The sequence below is a fragment of the Columba livia genome, chromosome 7 (assembly GCF_036013475.1).
Source record: "Columba livia isolate bColLiv1 breed racing homer chromosome 7, bColLiv1.pat.W.v2, whole genome shotgun sequence".
NCBI classification, from domain to species: domain Eukaryota; kingdom Metazoa; phylum Chordata; class Aves; order Columbiformes; family Columbidae; genus Columba; species Columba livia.
In genome coordinates this window covers 37146521-37164080 of record NC_088608.1, presented here as the reverse complement: position 1 = coordinate 37164080, position 17560 = coordinate 37146521, and the positions used below count along the sequence as shown (strand labels likewise).

The 17560-nt window shown below is 40.9% G+C and overlaps 2 protein-coding genes and 2 non-coding genes across 5 annotated transcripts; 3 read left to right on the top strand and 1 right to left on the bottom strand.

The window, feature by feature from the left end:
• Nucleotides 1–958: 958 nt before the first annotated feature.
• On the bottom strand, nt 959–13475 carry NDUFS1 (NADH:ubiquinone oxidoreductase core subunit S1). 2 transcript variants are annotated; one of them, XM_005504011.3, is made up of 19 exons: nt 13267–13475; nt 12139–12206; nt 11826–11917; nt 10788–10895; nt 9549–9625; nt 9375–9456; nt 9135–9265; nt 8443–8628; nt 7855–7989; nt 7619–7733; nt 6486–6631; nt 5756–5884; nt 4429–4558; nt 3809–3969; nt 3324–3478; nt 2603–2778; nt 1901–2035; nt 1631–1703; nt 959–1304 (listed from the first exon to the last, which is right to left on the bottom strand). In XM_005504011.3, exons 2-19 carry the CDS (start codon nt 12200–12202, stop codon nt 1213–1215), a joined length of 2187 nt encoding a protein of 728 aa, XP_005504068.2. In that variant the 5' UTR covers nt 12203–12206; nt 13267–13475; the 3' UTR covers nt 959–1212. The 2 variants fall into 2 exon arrangements, with proteins under 2 accessions (XP_005504068.2, XP_064925500.1); XM_065069428.1 differs by lacking the exon at nt 13267–13475 and adding an exon at nt 13107–13258.
• A 129-nt stretch (nt 13476–13604) lies between these two features.
• Nucleotides 13605–17426, top strand: EEF1B2 (eukaryotic translation elongation factor 1 beta 2). Its single transcript, XM_005504010.4, has 6 exons — nt 13605–13812; nt 14008–14130; nt 15487–15610; nt 15976–16042; nt 16688–16813; nt 17236–17426. The coding sequence occupies exons 1-6, from the start codon at nt 13733–13735 to the stop codon at nt 17388–17390; spliced, it is 675 nt and encodes a 224-aa protein (XP_005504067.1). The 5' UTR covers nt 13605–13732; the 3' UTR covers nt 17391–17426.
• LOC135580023 (small nucleolar RNA SNORD51) lies at nt 15830–15907 on the top strand. Its single transcript, XR_010474037.1, has one exon. It is a non-coding gene; the product is annotated as a small nucleolar RNA SNORD51 (small nucleolar RNA).
• On the top strand, nt 16313–16446 carry LOC135580024 (small nucleolar RNA SNORA41). The gene has a single exon (XR_010474038.1). It is a non-coding gene; the product is annotated as a small nucleolar RNA SNORA41 (small nucleolar RNA).
• Nucleotides 17427–17560: the final 134 nt, after the last annotated feature.

The following is a 17560-nucleotide window of genomic DNA, read 5'->3' as shown; positions in this document are numbered from 1 at the left end:
AAAAGTTGAAGAAGTAATAACTGACTTGTTCCACAGCTGAAACGATTCATCTGTGTTTGTACAACGTGGATTTTCAGGAAAAAAAAAAATAAGGTTTTCATCCTAAGAACCCGAGAAGCAGATGTTTTAGTGAATACAGGATTCACCTACACCCTTTGCTCTTAAACCTACCAACTGCCTTGCTTTTGCATAGGTTCTCACACACATTCTTCTTTTGCTATGTCCCTGCCATGAATCCCTCATCCTCCCAACATTCCACAAGAACAGGAAGCTTTTGTGCTGTACCTGGACACACGTGGACATACACACTATGAAATCCTGTGAACTGCCACATTAAAAATACACTGCACTATTTCCAGATGTCTCCTTAACAGGCATAGTATTAAGTTTGAATAAAGCAAATAGTTGTCTTTATTTTGTACCACCAGAAGAGCACCATTCTCATGCAACTCAGTATTATTTCCTCATGCAAAATTAGATTTTTTTTTTTAAAGAAAGTGAGGGCTTTATGATACTGTTCCCATTTATATGATTCCTGGAAGGATTGATCTAAAGCTACATTATATACAAACTTACATTAACCAACATAATAGAAAGTCACTGTTCTGAAGTAATACTAAAGCTTTAAAAAAACCCCAACAAAACCCCCACACAAACCCTTCCCCCACTTTGCTATAAAAAGATCAGTGCACAGAGAAACTATTCTTAGATCTTTATGTTTCTGCTAGAGCAGTGGTGGGTCTGAACACTGACATAAACCACGTTGTTTGACTCAAAAGAGGGACAAGTTGCTCCAAAACTGCATCATAAATAACAAGTTCACACTCTTGCCAGTGCTTGATACCTGGATATGCTGGACAAAGGTTACAATCTAGTATTTTTGCCATGTAGACTTGTTCCTGAGTCGCTTACCGAGCTCTTTTCATGCAAGAAACATGAGCTGTATGAACTACATAGGTAATGGTTGGTTAGTATTATAATTTATTTGTGTACAGTCATTATATACTCCGCCTCTGGGTATAGAATGTTGAGTGCTGCATGTCCTCTCAGACACAGCCCTATAATGTTATAGGACTATTTCAACATATGAAAATGTGAATGAAGAAAAATACAACAGCCTAGCAAATGGGTTTTGGAAAAAAAAAAGGTATCAGTCTCGGCGGTTAACTGCAACAAATAGTTGGATGGAGGTGGCTGCAGTGTGATTAGGCTCTAGCAGCTGGCTGGCTCTTCTACTGCGTGAGCACCTTCCACAACAGCTTTCACACACTTGGCCATTGTCTGGGATGCTCTACTGATTGAATCTGGAAAAAAAAAACAACAACAAAACAACCCAAATAAACACTTGTCAGTCAGTTCACTGTTCATTTTCAAAATTATACACAGACGCAGAGATTTAGCACAGGACTGCATACAAACTGGATAAAGAAAAATGCTTAGTTGAAGATATAGTTCAATAGTCTCTGCTTTATGCAAATTCAAAGGCATTTTACTGGAAAATTTTGTTTCTTCAAAAGACCCAAATCTTACATATCTTAGTGGAAAGCTTTAAATGCCTGTAAGAATCTTACTGTAAAGCCAAGTAAAATGTGTTGCTGATGGCAGAATGGAAAGGCCCTACTACACATACCTGTCATATAAAAGTCTTTTATTGTGAGCTGAGGTGGAACAAGAGGATCAGCAAGAAGCTGTTGCTTCACTAACTGCAACAGGAAAGGAAAAACAAAAAGTCAGATTTATGATAGGAACTTGTTACCAAAACATCTGTTTAGTCAATTCTGCATTCAGTGCAGGTCCAAGTATATTTGTAATACTACATATGAAGAAGGCCCATTTCTTTAAAAAGCATCAAGCTATATACCAGCACTAAATCATGCCCAGATACTCCGGGCCTGGTTACCTTTGACAACTCATTTGCCTGGCTGAAGTAGTTAGCCTCTTCCACATCATCGTATCGGACCAGATTAGGAGATACTTCTTCTAAACGCTTCCGTATTTGATCAAGGTTCTCGTAAGGCAAGGTCATACCAGCCAGCTAAGAGATTCACACAAAGAAATGCCATCAAGTCTAGGGATTTAATACACCGTGGTTTAGATTACCAATCCATTAACATACCTAAAGGAAAAATCAGGAAAAACCTACACTCCTGAAAACACAGGCAGCTATAATTGACGCAAAGCCACAGTATGCTGCTGGACTTCTGATGCCTACAGTTAAGACTTGCCCGTGTTAAAAACCAAGGCTATCCTGTTTGCTATACAAAGGAAAAAAGACAAGTAGTACTGTTCTCCTTCCACACAGATGTCCCTTGTACTTTGCCTAGCTTACCACTAAATGAGATACAAGTTGACACAATTACCAATGCACGTTTTTGACCTTATCTAATGATACCAGATCCCGTCTTCAGAGTTCACGTTGTTTTCTTTCAAAAAAGCAAAAAACTGCATCCTCTAACCCTTTTCCTCTAAAGCACTTCATGAAGAACAGCAGAATTTGCAGACAAGACTTCACCCATTATGCATTCCAGCAGTTTTCCATGTATGAGGAACTTAACCTCTCGGTGTTATTTTTATTAGAAGCAATTTATAACAGCAACAGTACCTCAGAGACAGCTCTAATGATTTTCCAGTCTTCCCTTGCCATCCCAGGCGGCGTTACTGCTACTCTCGTCTGCTGGGCCCGACCCTCAGTGTTCACATACGTGGCCGCCTTCTCTGTATATGCTGCTCCGGGGAGAATAATGTCAGCCATGGGAGCGCCCACATCCCCGTGATGGCCTAAGTACACGGAAAGAAGAAACAGGACACAACCGCGTAAGACACAAGTCAGTCCAAATAGAAATAAATGCTTCACTAACACGTTACAGAGTCCCTGTGTTCCCAGAAAACAGGGGTTTCTAAGGTGCTTTTCTAGTACTTTGGAGAGAATGAACAGACTGCAAGCAGTTTTAAATGCTAATTCAGTCTCTATAGTCACTCAGCTTTGGGGTGCTCCTGAAACCAGGATGCTTAGTGAATTAAAACCATGTTTTCATATGACAGACCAGCTGGGAACCGACACCGTTTTGTCTGCCAGGTTTGAAGCTACGCTCCAGAAGACCACACTGCTTTATATTCCCTTATTACTCATCAACAGTTTTGCACTTTTAGCTAAGAAATAGGTAACCAGCATCTCAGTTACATATTGGAAGTTCTATTTCTTAGCAGAAAATAACGCTAGAATTTATCAAAGGATCAGATACATTTGTAAGAACAGGCCACTGTTTAGGATTTCTCTCCAGATAGTCGTTCACAACATTTCTTAATTTACATCTAGTAATTACCTTGATAGATGACAAAACAATCCTTTGGCAAATCCCGACGTGTTATACAACCCGAGTCTGCTCCCAAGAGATACAATACTTTGGGAGGATTTTTCCTAATTGCATCCACTCCTGGCTTGAAACCCAAATCCAAAGCAGCGACCTGGCTTGCAACCCTGTAGGAACAAACACATCACGACTTTATTTCAGAATTCTCCCTCTCCCATCTCTCTTTCATATTCTATACCTCTAAATTTAAACTTTAATTTCTGCGTTTAAATATAATAGATTAATAAAATCTCACAGAGAGCCTGAAAAGTTTGCCAGGTCAAGAAACTCATTTTTATTAGAAAGTTTCTCCTAGTTTGTACTTCTATTTTTTATATTCCCTCCAGGTTCTAACCTGATAAGCTGCTTGTGTGTACACAAAATCTGTACACGTTTTGCGCAACTTGTGCAGGCCCAGCCTAAATGAAAGTGGCTTCCAAAAAAGCTTTAAAGCAAACCTGTGGAGGATGTTCAGGACTTTCCAATCAGAACCAACACCGCTCTTAGTCCTGGCATTTAGTGCAATTGTGGAAACTGCAGCGTGGATGGCGGCTCCATCGCCGCGCTGGAGAGCCGCGCTACCCACCACCACCATGGGCTTTTTGGCCTGGTTGAGGACCTGTGCAAATAAAGAACCAAGCAATCCACTCCAAGGCTCTGAAGACAATTCTTGGTGCAGATAATGTAATAAAACCTGTACTTTCTACTATAAGTCTTCCATGCAAAGCTCCAGTTTTGAAATGGTAACTGCTTCATTTAGAGATAAAGCAAAGAGAAACTGCTGTAATTATACACTACCCTGTCAATACAGAACTATACTCTTGATAACCAGGCATTTATATGGAAACAGCGGTGCCTGAAACAACCTGTTTTATATGAAGAAATACATCAGGAGTTTCCTGCACTTCAGAGATTTACACACCTGAATATATTTAACAGTTCACACAGGTGCACACTAATCATTACCTCATCAAATAACCCCATATACAACCCAGTACTTGGAATCTATCTGGGAGGCATTCGGATTCTTATTCAATACACCGGATATTTAACAGCCACACTCTTAAGTTGTCTGTACCCTGCAGAACGCATGTTTTCCAGAAGCGATGTCCTCAAGTATCTGTGCGGACTCTCCCAGATGATCGTATGTGTACGTCAAATTCACAGGAGAGCCCACAAGGGCCACTCGCAGGTCATTGTGAAGCCAGCTGAAAAGACAGCAAACGTTTTAGAAAAATCAAAGAAATACAGAGTTTTACTAAATAAAAGCCACTACTTATAAATTTAGCAATCACTTGAAACAGGATGCAAATTCTTTCAGAGGAATTTAAATGGCATTCATTGCTTTGGTAACATGCAATTTAGCATTATTCTACCTGTTAAGCGAGCTTGAGCTTTTTTTAGAAGGACATTTTCTCTACATACGTCCTGGGACCAGTGCAGCAACATACAATACATGAGAAGTTCATATCAACTCCCTCCTCCCCTCAAACTTTTTCAAGTACAGTGGATAAAAAACCTGCACAAAATGAGGTGCTACAACTTTATCTTTTCAAGTGTTAGGCAAAACCAAACCAAACAAAAAACCCTCACCTACAGCTACTTTTAGGTTTATTTAGCTTGACTTAACTCTTAGTTACTTCAGAATTTAAGTTACAAGTCATTTGTAGGAGAAAATCATTCTGAATTTGACAAGTGCTCACGGTTTTAGAGATCTACTTAGATAAACAGAGAAAAATACAGCTGGTTAGAAACCTTGCACTTCTGCAGCTTCTCATACCACATACTTATAAAAATGCATAAATCGTTCAAAAATTTCATTGCATTTTTTCCTCTCCAAAAAGTTAAGACCACTGTTGTTTAACTGATGTCTTTTGGAAGATCCCAGCATTAGGAAGGACAAGGCTGTTATAAACCTCACTTGTCACATCTTGTTAAAGTTGAATTAGCTACATTCAGAAGTTTGAGAAAGACACATTACTTGCCAAAGAAAATAATAAACTTGACTGGCTGCTTCTAAAATGGGCAAGTCTGATTTGTTCCAGCAACAATACGAAGAGCAGCAAACGGATGCTGAAAATAATTGTTTAAGGAATATGCTTTAAGAACCTCTACAAGAGAGAAAATTTGAGGCGTCTGTGTAACGTAACAAAGGAACAAATGTCTGTGTATATGAACTTACACAAAATGTCAGAGCGAGAATGAACAAATCACAGCTGTGCACTACAGGGAGAAGTGACATCATCTTTCTACACATGTAACACCATTCCCTTTACTAAAGGGTGAACTAAATCCAGCACGTCCGTCTGGCTGAACGCTCTCAACCAACTGCCTGCGGCTCCACCTGAGTGCTGGATCAAATTCAGATGGATTTGTGTGTTTATTCACCACCAAGGAATACAAACCTCTTCCGAATTCTGGCATTAAAAAGCGGGGCCTCAAAGCGCGGATTGGTGCCAATCAGAAGCAGGACATCTGCTTCTTCCACTCCAGCAATCTTGGTATTAAGCAGGTAGTTAGAGCGTAAATCTGTGCTGTGACAAAAAGATTTAAGAAAAGGATGAGAATTCAGTAAAGAGAAGGAATGGAGATGCAGTAAAGATTCTCGATGCTCAAAATATTCTTTCATCTTGGGAAGAGGAAGGGAAATAAGAGATTTCTCAATCCAAATTACTAACCCAAATTAAAAGAGCTTTGCTCTTTTGTGATTATCAGACACAGCAAAACATCAAAGGAATTACAATGTGGATATTTCCTACATTTATTTATCTTCAGCCTTGTCTGCTATTACACAGTCTACAAGGTCATAACTGTACCACTGTTTTCACAACACAAATAGAAACAAACTCAATTATCCAGCTTACAACGGAGTGTAACTGGTTTTCAGTAGCCTCCTGTTAAACTCCAGTAGCCTCAACACACAGTAAAGTGTGCAACCCTTGCTGTAGTAGAGACTGTGTATCCACTCACAATCCATAACTACTCTCTAGTAATTAACATCAAATTCAAACAAAACCTGCTAAATGCATCAGCAATCGTTCTCCTTGGTCATTTCAGAATCTTACCATGAGATGATTTGTAGACTGGAAAGTTTAGTAACGTACTATTACAGCCAAACTTTGCCCGAACTCTTACCCAGCTCCAGCGGTAGGGAAGACCTCTTCGGTGCAGAGCGTATCGCAATCTACTCTATTCAGCAAGTCTTTCAGAGCTATCAGCGCTTCTGCATCCACCAGTCCTCCTACAATTGCTGCTGCCTCCTTACCTTTGACAGCCTGTAGCTGGGGAAGGAGAAACCATAAACATCAGCCGAAGAAACCATTGAAATAAACTCCCATTTGGCCCAGGTGAATGTTTGTTACAGGAGGATGTGCCCAAGCCAGCAGAGCAACCTGGAGTAGCACCAACTGCCCAGCGGTGTCTGACTCCTGCGAGACAGCAACTCCAGCTCCTTCAGAACTCGTGATAAGCAAAGAACAGTTCTCTGTATTCTCTGCAGCTCTCTTGCACTTGAGTTATTGTTCAGATGTGGCCAATTCTCATTTGGTGTGGAGAGGAAGATCGGCAAATGCTCTTATTTTAATGAAGCTACAGTGCAGATAGAATACAAACTGCCGTGACACAAGCTCAGGGAGTAAACTCAGCTAGCAGGTATTCTCTGAGAAGCAATAGCTTTCATAACAAACCCTGCTGCTGTACCATGGGCAAAAACATCCTTGAGGAAAGTTCAATTACAGTGATTCAATTCTACTTTGTCCCACATCAAATTTTTAATCAAAATACAGAGCAGTCATGCAGCACTTCATTTGAGCAGCAGAATCAATCACCACACAGAGAAAGCACTGAGGCAGGCACAGCTCAGATATAAATAATACAGAATTAATGGCTTTGATGGCAAAAGTGGCGATAGCCCAGTTTAAATAAGTGTTCGGATACATCAGACTAATTCAGGAAAGTTGCCGTTGCCTTCTCCTAGATTCCTGAAGGAACAGTTTAGTTTCCTATTTAAATAAAAGTAATTTCTCTCCCAACGCCCCAAATGAAATCATGATAAGATGAAGTTCCTCAAATAGTCTACTCCACAAAAAGGGTAATAATATTCAAAAGAATACATTTAAGTGGAAATACAATGGATTAAAAGTCAAATGCTCCCTTCTGACCTTAAAGAAAAAAAGCCCTTTACTATATGACTGTTTTCATATTAATCATTTTAGTATGTCAGCTTTAGAAACTAATTTTACGCTGCATATATCAAAAATTGTTCTTACCACACCAGCAACACGAGTTAAGACATCCTCCCATGAGGCATAAACAAAGAGTCCTTTCTCATTTTTGATCATTGGCTGAGTGAGTCTCTGACGCTTCAGACCATCGTAAGCAAACCTGAGTGAACATTACTAATATTACTAACGAGCAAAGATAATTGTGTGTACTGTTTTCTAGGACTGAGTTTTCTAACAGCTTACAAGGACTTAAATTATAGTGTTAAGAACCTCGCACACACCTTGTTTTGTCAGATATCCATTCCTCGTTGATATCTTCATGCAGCCTTGGCAAAATTCTCATCACTTCTCCAGTCCTTGTGCTCACGACAATGTTGCTTCCAAGTGCATCAAGAACATCAATTGATTCTACCTTCCTGTTCAGTACAACAAATTTGCAGTTTTCATTATACAAGCAGCAGACTACATAACAACAAAACAACAATAACAACAAAGGGCTATAGGTTTAGCTTTATATATACACAAGAGCTTAGTTTCACAAGATATTTTAAATACTATCCTCAGCAATTACTGAGTTAATAAATTTGAATCTTCTACTGAGCAATCAGTACAACCTACAAGTCCAAAACATTTTAGAGTAAAAATAAAGGAAGAATAGCCTACAAACAATAACATTCTTCCTTTCCTTGAATGAGCTGTGAGTCAATAACAGAATTTAGTTTAGATACAGCCTCTGGAAAGTCTACAACAAAAATGCGGAGAATAAAAATCGGACAAAACCCACAGTATCACAGATGAACAAATTCTAAGATAAAGAGTATGACAGAAGCAGAGAAAGCTGCATCTTCAGTATGAGTTAACATACATACCTTGTCTCCCATGGGCGTGCAGTAAAGGCGTATGGCTTGGAGGTAAGAGCACCAACTGGGCAGATGTCAATAATATTTCCTGATAACTCAGACATGAACATTTTTTCAACGTAAGTACCAACTTGCATGTCATTTCCTCTTCCTGTTGTTCCCAAGTCGTCTACCCCTGCAACCTCGCTAGCAAACCTGGTAGATGCAAGAAGAATGAAAAAAACAAATCTGGGATGTCCAACAGCAACACAGCACATTTTTCAACCCTTATCTCATTTTCTGAAGATAAAATACTAGTTTATACACCTCAAAGAAGAAAACAGTTGTTTCGGTACATTAGTCAGGACACCTGCAGGGTTCCATTCAGATGTGGCTACAAAAACTGGGTAGATTTAAAACAAAAAACAGCCGTTCAGTGCTCATTGAATTTCACAGTCCAAGTCCAAGCTTACTCCTAACTAACAAGTTATTTCTAGAGCCAGGCAAGTACATTGTATTCTTTGCCATCTGGCTCAAGTTAGCTGGTATGGAATCTCAGCACGACAGAAGAGCATAAATACAGCTATCAGAGGCTGTCAAGAATAAACAAATCTTGCAGCAGAGGCTGAGGAAATCACTTCACATTTTAAAATCCACTCTGGCACTAACACCATGGGACCGTGGGCTCAGTACTCTCTGCAGTGAAAAATAAAGAACATTACCTGATACATCGCGTGCACTGTATACACCGCGTCATGATTGTTTTGACTAATGGGCCAATGTTCTTATCCTCCACAGCACGTTTTCCCTCTCTAAATCTACTCCTATCACTGCCAAACATCATCGATTGATCCTAGAACAGACAACAGAAAACAGATGTTCCCAGTCTGCTGGAAAGCACAATTTCACCTAAGACAAGAGTATTAATACATAAGTCTACACAGTGTAATTGGATGTTGTACCTGTAGGTCACATTCTCCACCTTGATCGCAGATAGGGCAGTCCAACGGGTGATTTGCCAGCAGGAACTCCATCACACCCTCTCTGTTGTGTTTACAAAATAAAGTTAATATTAACTGCACATCACCTAAAAGATAGTGCAACTAATCAGCTACGGGATGCTCAAAGAAAGGTACCTTGCTTTCCTGGACTTCTCCGAGTTTGTCAGTATGTTCCAGCCCTTCATAACCGGCATGGCACAAGCAGCAACTGGCTGCATTCATCAGATAAAGCAAGCATGAACACAACAAATTCTTTTCAACATGGGCACAAACCCCCATCTCTCCCTCCCCCCCAAATTCTTACATAGGCATCTGTTATTAATTTAACATGTTGTAGAAATAAAAAGGTATCTGCAAGGAAAAAAAAGAAACAGAAGGAAATCTAACCAATAAAGTCACTAGAGGTCATGTTTCTTAATAATCTGCTACATAAAAAGGTTATATTAGTTATGATTTATTTATTTTCAAAGCTGAAAATTTTACACTTCTGGGTTCCCATTCAAGTATTTATAGCAAGAAGAAAGTCAATTGTAACAGGCATAAAGGCAAATCAAACAGATTCAGCAGAGATCTGCAAAACCTCTAGAACTGAAGTTCAGAGTATGCGTCCTTTATGAGACATTTATTTGGTCGATGCCTATATAAATTATAGAGTCTTGGAATAAAATTATTCACAAGATTACTCCAAAATTAACAAAAACTCCTGCTCAGAAAATGAATCCCTTCTACTTTCAATCACATTATGAGATAGATGATCATGACTTCCACCTTTAGGGATAACCCGTTTCCAGAGACGCAAAGCGCAAACTATGGAATTTGAGTTGAGGTGAGCTAGAGAGTTTTATACGTGAATCTAAATGTGAAATCCAAGACTGAGCTCCAAATGAATGTCTCAACTAACCGCAAAGATTTCTTAATACTGCTGAAGACAGCGTTCAGTCCGGGAGTCAACTACTATTTTACAACAGACATCAATGGTACATAATGCATTAAAGCATAAACTAAGAAATAACAACAACCTCTCTTAGCTAGAGCAAACCTGCAGACACTAATCATACAGCTGGATTCATACATTATCTGAAGTTTACTGTTTGTGTAATATCAGCTGAAAGTGTGTGATTGAAGCCTGAACTACAAAACATGAAAATATACCCGACTGAAAAAGCAAAGCTATCAAACGCTCAGTCCAGGAGCAAGATAATCCATAAGATACTGAGACGTGACTTTGATCCATAAGCAATCACTGTGGTCCAGCGGGGAGAAGGGAAAAAACCACTTTGTGTGGTAATGATAGCACAAACAATTAATTACACGATTTAAACTGGGCCCTAAACACAGTGGAAAACTGCAATTCCTATGAAACACATACAATACCTTAGGAGCCTTCTCTATTTCCACAAGGCACATCCTACAGTTTCCAGCAACAGAGAGACGATCATGGTAACAAAAACGAGGTATCTGAACTCCAGCCTTTTCACAAGCCTAAGAAGAATCAGAAACAAAGGAAAATTCAATTTTAGTTAGACCTTTCAGTTCCACCTCATAAAACAGTATTCAGCTTTGCAAAGAATCACAGTGCTAGTGCTCAGGAATATAGCACATTCAACCTTTCATCTTAAGAAATGACCATAAATTAAAAAATTGTGTTCCAGCAGAAATATGCCAAGTTATCAATTCCAAATATATTTTTTCCAAAATTTTTAACTGATGGAAGAAACAAGAACTGATCTTTCATTCTTTCCTCCAAGAATATAAACATTTTCTCTACTAGATAGGACACTAACAATACAAATAGCTTTTTAAAGAACGCATGCACTCTTTGAAGTGCATAAAAAGATGATTTGAAAACTTATATCCAAAGAATGAGGGATATATTTTGAGCTAAACACTATGTACTTTAATGTTCTAACTCACTATACCATGTCTCCATTTAGTGGCTTCTTAAAAAGAAGACTGGAATAAGATCTACTTGAAATTTTGGCTTGAAAAGCAACAATGCTGAATATGGGCTGGGAGATCCAGCTTCCATTTCTTTCCACATCAAGAACAAAAGCAGCAAAGGATCCACATTCTGAATCATAAAAACTAATAATCAAGGAGACAATCTCTCATTTAGCTGAGACACCACTTTAATAAAAGACAAAATTAACATAATTCCAACCAGAATTTATCAAAGTTGGGATTCATGTCACGTGCGTCTACTTTTAGGCAATATGCAGCAGATGCTTCTTTTTCAAACACTGAACTCCCCAAAGGATTTCTGCCATGGGAAACTGCATCACAGAGAGTGAAAACACCCCTAAAGAACTGCAAGGAACAATGCAAAGGTTTGGGTTTTTTTTCTATGTAGAACATGCTGCCAAGAAGCAAGATGGGGAGTGCAAGAAAAATTCCATATGCTACTCCCCACACCTGAAGTACTGTGGTTCCTGGGTCCACCAACACAGGATGGCCATCCACAAACACCTCTATTTGGTTGCTGGCTGCTGTTGCAGTTGTACGTCCTGAGAGACACGGAAAAAGAACACAAAAACTTTCAGTTACGCCAGACGCAAACCATCAGACCCCACGCTCCTTATCGTACAGTTATACAGCACTGATACAATTCCAGTTCCATAAACTGGGTAATATACAATTCCAGGGCTGCAAACACAGCACTCATACGTCAATTACACATACGTGGATTTTATCATCATATAAACAAGTGTAAAATAGAGACACTCACCACAGACTCTGGAGGCCTGGGTGACCCCAGCTAAGGCCCTGCGGACAGCGGGCAGTCGCAGCATCGTGCTTTGGTGGGAGAGAAAACAGCACCGAGGTGTTATCAGTTTGTTGACAGGTTTTAAACAGGCAGAATAAAAACCTCTATACTGAAACAAAGAAATAAGCTTAACAGCGGAGTCAGTTATACTGTTAAGCAGCATTCTTTATTCTATCAGCGCTGGGGATCTTCCTCCGTAAGTGCTCCAAAGTCTGGATGCTCTTGCGTTGCTTATACTCACATAATTATTACATATGCTTTACAATTTTTTTAAATTTTGACATACATCTGTACTAAGGAATAACTGATATTAGTTATAATTGTTTTGTTTCTTACTTACAATACATCTATTAATTATTAGGTAAATATAAACTAAGCACTCTGCTATTAAACAATGTATTACTTAATTTCTGTCTCCCTCTTGTCATGCAGAAGGATCTAAAACTTGAAAAACACCCCTCGTTTTGCAGGTGATCAGAAAGCATTTATCTCGTGTCAATTAGTTAATGACGGGTACGTCTTTTAAAACTTAATCACAGTATACATTAATTCGGCAGCTTCTCCTCAATACCAGTTGCAAAAAGACATGCGTGCGGAGAAATAAGAAGCCACTTGGTATGCTTCTCTTTTTATAACTACCCACAATTGATATAAACACACGTCACCTTACAGGCAACACAGTGAAGGTTACGGTGACACACAGCTCAGCCCAGCACGACCCACTAACCCACCGAGCCCGGGCGGCAGCTCCACCACAACCGGGCCGTGTTTACCAGCGCCCGCAGAGGCACCGGGGCCGAGGGCACGGCCGGCGGGGGGGTCACCTTGGAGGCGCCGCCGAGCAGCCCCCGGCCCGCCGCCCAGCCCGTCAAGGGCACCGGGAGATCCCCGCGCTGCGGATGCGCCCCCGTCGTTACCCGCCGCCTCACCTCGGCCTTCCCCGCCGCTGCCCGGGCTGCGCTCCGCCTCGGCCTCTGTGGCGGCGGGCTCGCCGCTTTCCGCCGCTGCGCGGAGCCTCCTTCGGCAATCTCCGGAAGGGCAGCCGCAGCGGCTTTCTGACGTGCGCGTTCGGCAATCTTCGGGACTTACCGCTTCGGGGATTTCCGTCAGGTTATCGGCGAACGATGGCACTCGGCAATTTCCGCCGTGCTAGCAGCGCCCTCTCGGCCGCCGTCACACCCGCCACAATCGGCAATTTCCGTCTTATTCCGCTTCTTTCGTCGTCCAATGCCGACGACTTCCGCTGGTGACTGCGGAGCGGGGGGGGACAATGCAAGAAATGTCCCCGTACCCTTGTGATACTGACAGGCTCCTTGGGCTTTATCGCTAACCTCACGTTTAGTACTCCGATCCTTCCCCGCACCTCTGATGTCCTGTCCGCTGCACACCCTATCTATGCCAGAGCAGCCGACCCGTGGGGAACTACTTCACGGCTCATTCTTGCGGAGGGATAAGTGTGCGTGCGCAACCGCGGAGGGATTCAGTGCTATATAAAGACGGCGCAGAGGGTGCTGGGCCTCTTTGCGCGGCGGCGAGGCCTCGTGAGTGGGTCGTCATGGGCTTCGGGGACCTTAAGTCCGCCGCTGGCCTCCGGGTCCTCAATGATTTCCTGGCTGACAGAAGCTATATCGAGGGGTGAGAAGCGGCTGGGGGAGTGCTGGGCCTTGGGAAAGGCGAGCTGAGCCCGGCCAGGCCGCGGTGAGGCCCGCAGGCCTGACTGGACCGGGCCGGGAGCCCCTTCACAGGGAGTGTTTGGCTCCTCGGTAGCCGCTGTTTCGCCTTCCTCTGTGCTCCGAGGAATTGGGGTTAATTTCGGGTTATTCTCCGCAGGTACGTCCCTTCTCAGGCTGATATCGCAGTCTTCGAAGCGATCGCCACCCCACCTCCTGCAGACTTGTGTCATGCTCTTCGGTGGTACAATCATATTAAGTCGTATGAAAAGCAAAAGGCAAGGTATGGTTGAACTGCAAATTTGGAATAGAAGTGTTGACTATGAAGGGTTGCTTGGGTTTTTTTTTTTTTTTTTTTTTTTTTTTTTTAACTTGAACAAGAGAGTTTTTCAGTGGCACCACGTGGCATCTTGTGTTGCCATTGGAACAGGAGCTGCTCTAGAAGCAGAGCCAACTTCTGTCGGCACATCACGCTTTTCACATAGAATTTAGGCAACCAGATTATGTCCCTGTCTAGTTGCTGACATTTCTGCTAAAGCTCATAAAAAAGGCTTGAGTTTTCTTGCTACCATTTACACAGATAAGTATGGTGAAAGCTGGAAGTTACTTGCCAGTAAACTGCATAAAGGCAACACCAAAATGGTTTAGAAAGTACTATAGGAGTCTTTAAGATAATTATACAGTACATAGATGATAACTAAGGAGAATAGTTAATTCAGGCTTTTAGTCCTGGAAAATTAAACAATTAGTTGCAATGCAGAAACATATAAAGAAGAGGAAATATGAAAGCAAATGTTATCTTTTTTTCTTTTTTAGTGATTTTAGTGTTCATGAAAGGTGCTGTATTGACATCCATGGAGACTGCAGGCCTCTCTAAAAAGGTACAGCATAGGTAGTGTCAGTATCGCTACACTGCCTCCTCTGCGTGCCTCAGTCCTGTTTGGAGGGAGCTCATAAAGTTGGGTGGCTCAGTCACCAGTCCGTTTACGAAGCTCTTAATACTAAAAGGGACTGAGATCTTAAATTTGCTTCACCGAGTCCACTTTCTGGAAACTGCTTTTAGTTTCTGAAAATTAAAGTTGATTTTTATGGCTCTTCTAACAGCAGTTCAGAGGAAAAACAGAACAATGAGTTAATGCTAAAACCACAGAACTATATGAGAGGATTGATTCTGGGGGTTCTGGTCCTTCCCATGCTGTTGAGAGCTGAGAGAAGCATTCACTGACACTTCCAAAGAGTTACCATGCAACAACATGTTTTGTGTCAGTGTCAGTTTTTAAACAAGTGAAAACATTTTTAGGGAAGCATGAACAAGAAGTTGATAACAAGAAGTTGATAATATAGTGCAGATAAATTATTCCAGTAGAAAGCTTTTTCTATATACTTAGGTGGAGCAGCAGTGTTGGGCAGGATCATGTCAGTTCAGAGGAACAATGTTTGAATAGGGGATTTGCTGTAATCTCAACTAGCGTATTGTCAGGAGCACTGAAGATTTTATTTGGGGAGTTTTTGTTTTCAAGTACCAGAATTAGTGATTTTTTTTTTTTTTAAACACAGCATTGTTACTATTAATGCACTTGTAGATTGATTGACAAATTGGCATTTGGGTAGGTTCATAATACCTGCTGTTTCCTTTCAGCTTGCCAGGAGTAAAGAAGGCTTTGGGGAAATATGGCCCTGCTGATGTTGAGGACACAACAGGTGCAGCCACAGACAGCAAAGATGATGATGACATTGATCTTTTTGGATCCGATGATGAGGAGGTACTTGTGACTGCTTTGTATTATTTTTGTGGTTTTTAGAAATACCCAGGTGTGAAGATTTTTGCCTTAACTAGTTTAAGCTACTTAAATTTGTGACCAAATCCTGCTCAGAATTCTCAAATTCAGCTGTTTTTACAGAACAGAGAAGCTTGGAAAGTCAAAACTCAGGTTTAGAAATGAATGTGTTGCAGTGGGCTGAACTATCTACTTTAACTTTGACTGGTTACATGATGAGTAAAACAAAAAATCACCATCTTTCGGCTGACAGTTGTGATGATTTGTTTTTGCCTGAGCCAGTCACTTTGGTAACTGTTGAAAGATGTGGGCTTTTGGTGCTTTTTTGTGATTTTGGAATTCTCTTTCAGGAAAGTGAAGAAGCAAAGAAACTGAGGGAGGAACGTCTGGCCCAGTATGAATCAAAGAAGTCCAAAAGTATGTCTACCAAGAACTTTTAAGCTTAGGTTAATTTTCTTGTATTTGAACAAGATGGCTAGAAACACTAATGAACTGTAGTAGATAAACTTGACTGGAGCGAGACCAAAGTAATGAGCTTCACTTGAATTATCTGTGAGCTTGGCCTTTTTTGTCCTGCTTAACACACTCTTGCTTGACTTACCCAGAGGCTGAGCTTTGTGTATAAATGGAGAAAACACCAGGATTTTCTTTGGACATTTTAGGGGAGAACCTGCAATATGCAAGTCCATCCACAGCTACTGGTCTGGAACTGTTGAGAACTGTAACAGTTGCAGTATTCCCTCTGTGGAAAAGAAACTGTTACACAGCATGAAGCTCCTTCTCAGATCCTCTGAGCAGGACTTACTATGTAACAAACAATCTTAGCTTCTTTAGCTGTGTTTTTTTCTGAGACTTATTTCTCAAGAACATATATCTGCATCTTGAACGTTAGGATGTGTATAGCTTAAATACTTAGAAATGTATGGTGCTACAAGAGGCCTGTCACAGCTGTGTGAGGAGGTTCTTGATGAATTTGGAAAAGTTTTTGTAAAGCTAGTTGGCAAGTATATTGATAAGTTTTTGAAAATTTCCCAGCTGTTAATGGTGATTTTCTTCCCCCAGAACCAGCTGTTGTTGCAAAATCATCGCTCTTGCTTGATGTGAAGCCTTGGGATGATGAGACAGACATGGCCAAGCTAGAGGAGTGTGTTCGCAGCATTCAAGCAGACGGCTTGGTCTGGGGATCCTGTAAGTAGAGAAGCAGGCAGAGGGGAGATAGTGCGGTCCCTTAATGCATTAATAAGACCTTGTGGTCACTGCTGATCTGAAAATGTGGGTATTAAAAAATACAGTACTTCAGTATCTTGAAATAGTCGAAGAGGTGTATTGGTGCAGTGGCCAGGTTAAGATTCAAATACAGATTTTAAGGGCTTTAACTTTATCGTGCACCCACATCACTGAGGGGGTCCACAAAAACAAACCCTTTCTGACCACCTTGTAGTGAATGCTGTGTTTTTGATTGGGCAGTCTATAATATGGAACAAATTATGGTTTTTATGTATTCCCGCAGACTGCTTATGTCAGTTCAATCTTAGATTTGCATTTTGAAGAGATTGTACCAATCAAGGAGTACTAAATGTCTTTTTCTTTTTTCTTTTCTTTTTTTGCAGCCAAGCTAGTACCAGTTGGCTATGGTATCAAAAAGCTTCAGATCCAGTGTGTTGTTGAAGATGATAAAGTTGGAACAGATATGCTGGAAGAGAGAATAACAGCTTTTGAAGATTACGTACAATCAATGGATGTAGCTGCTTTCAATAAGATTTAAGTCTTGATATATCTAGAATAAAGGTAATTGCAAAAATTGGGCTACGTCTGTGGTTAATTCAAAATCTGGGTAAGATAGAAGCTAAAACTGAATTTCAGGGTTGCTCCAACACCCACTGTAGCAGCCAAGAGCTTGACCAGAGGAAATTTGCTGTCATTCCAGATTTAACA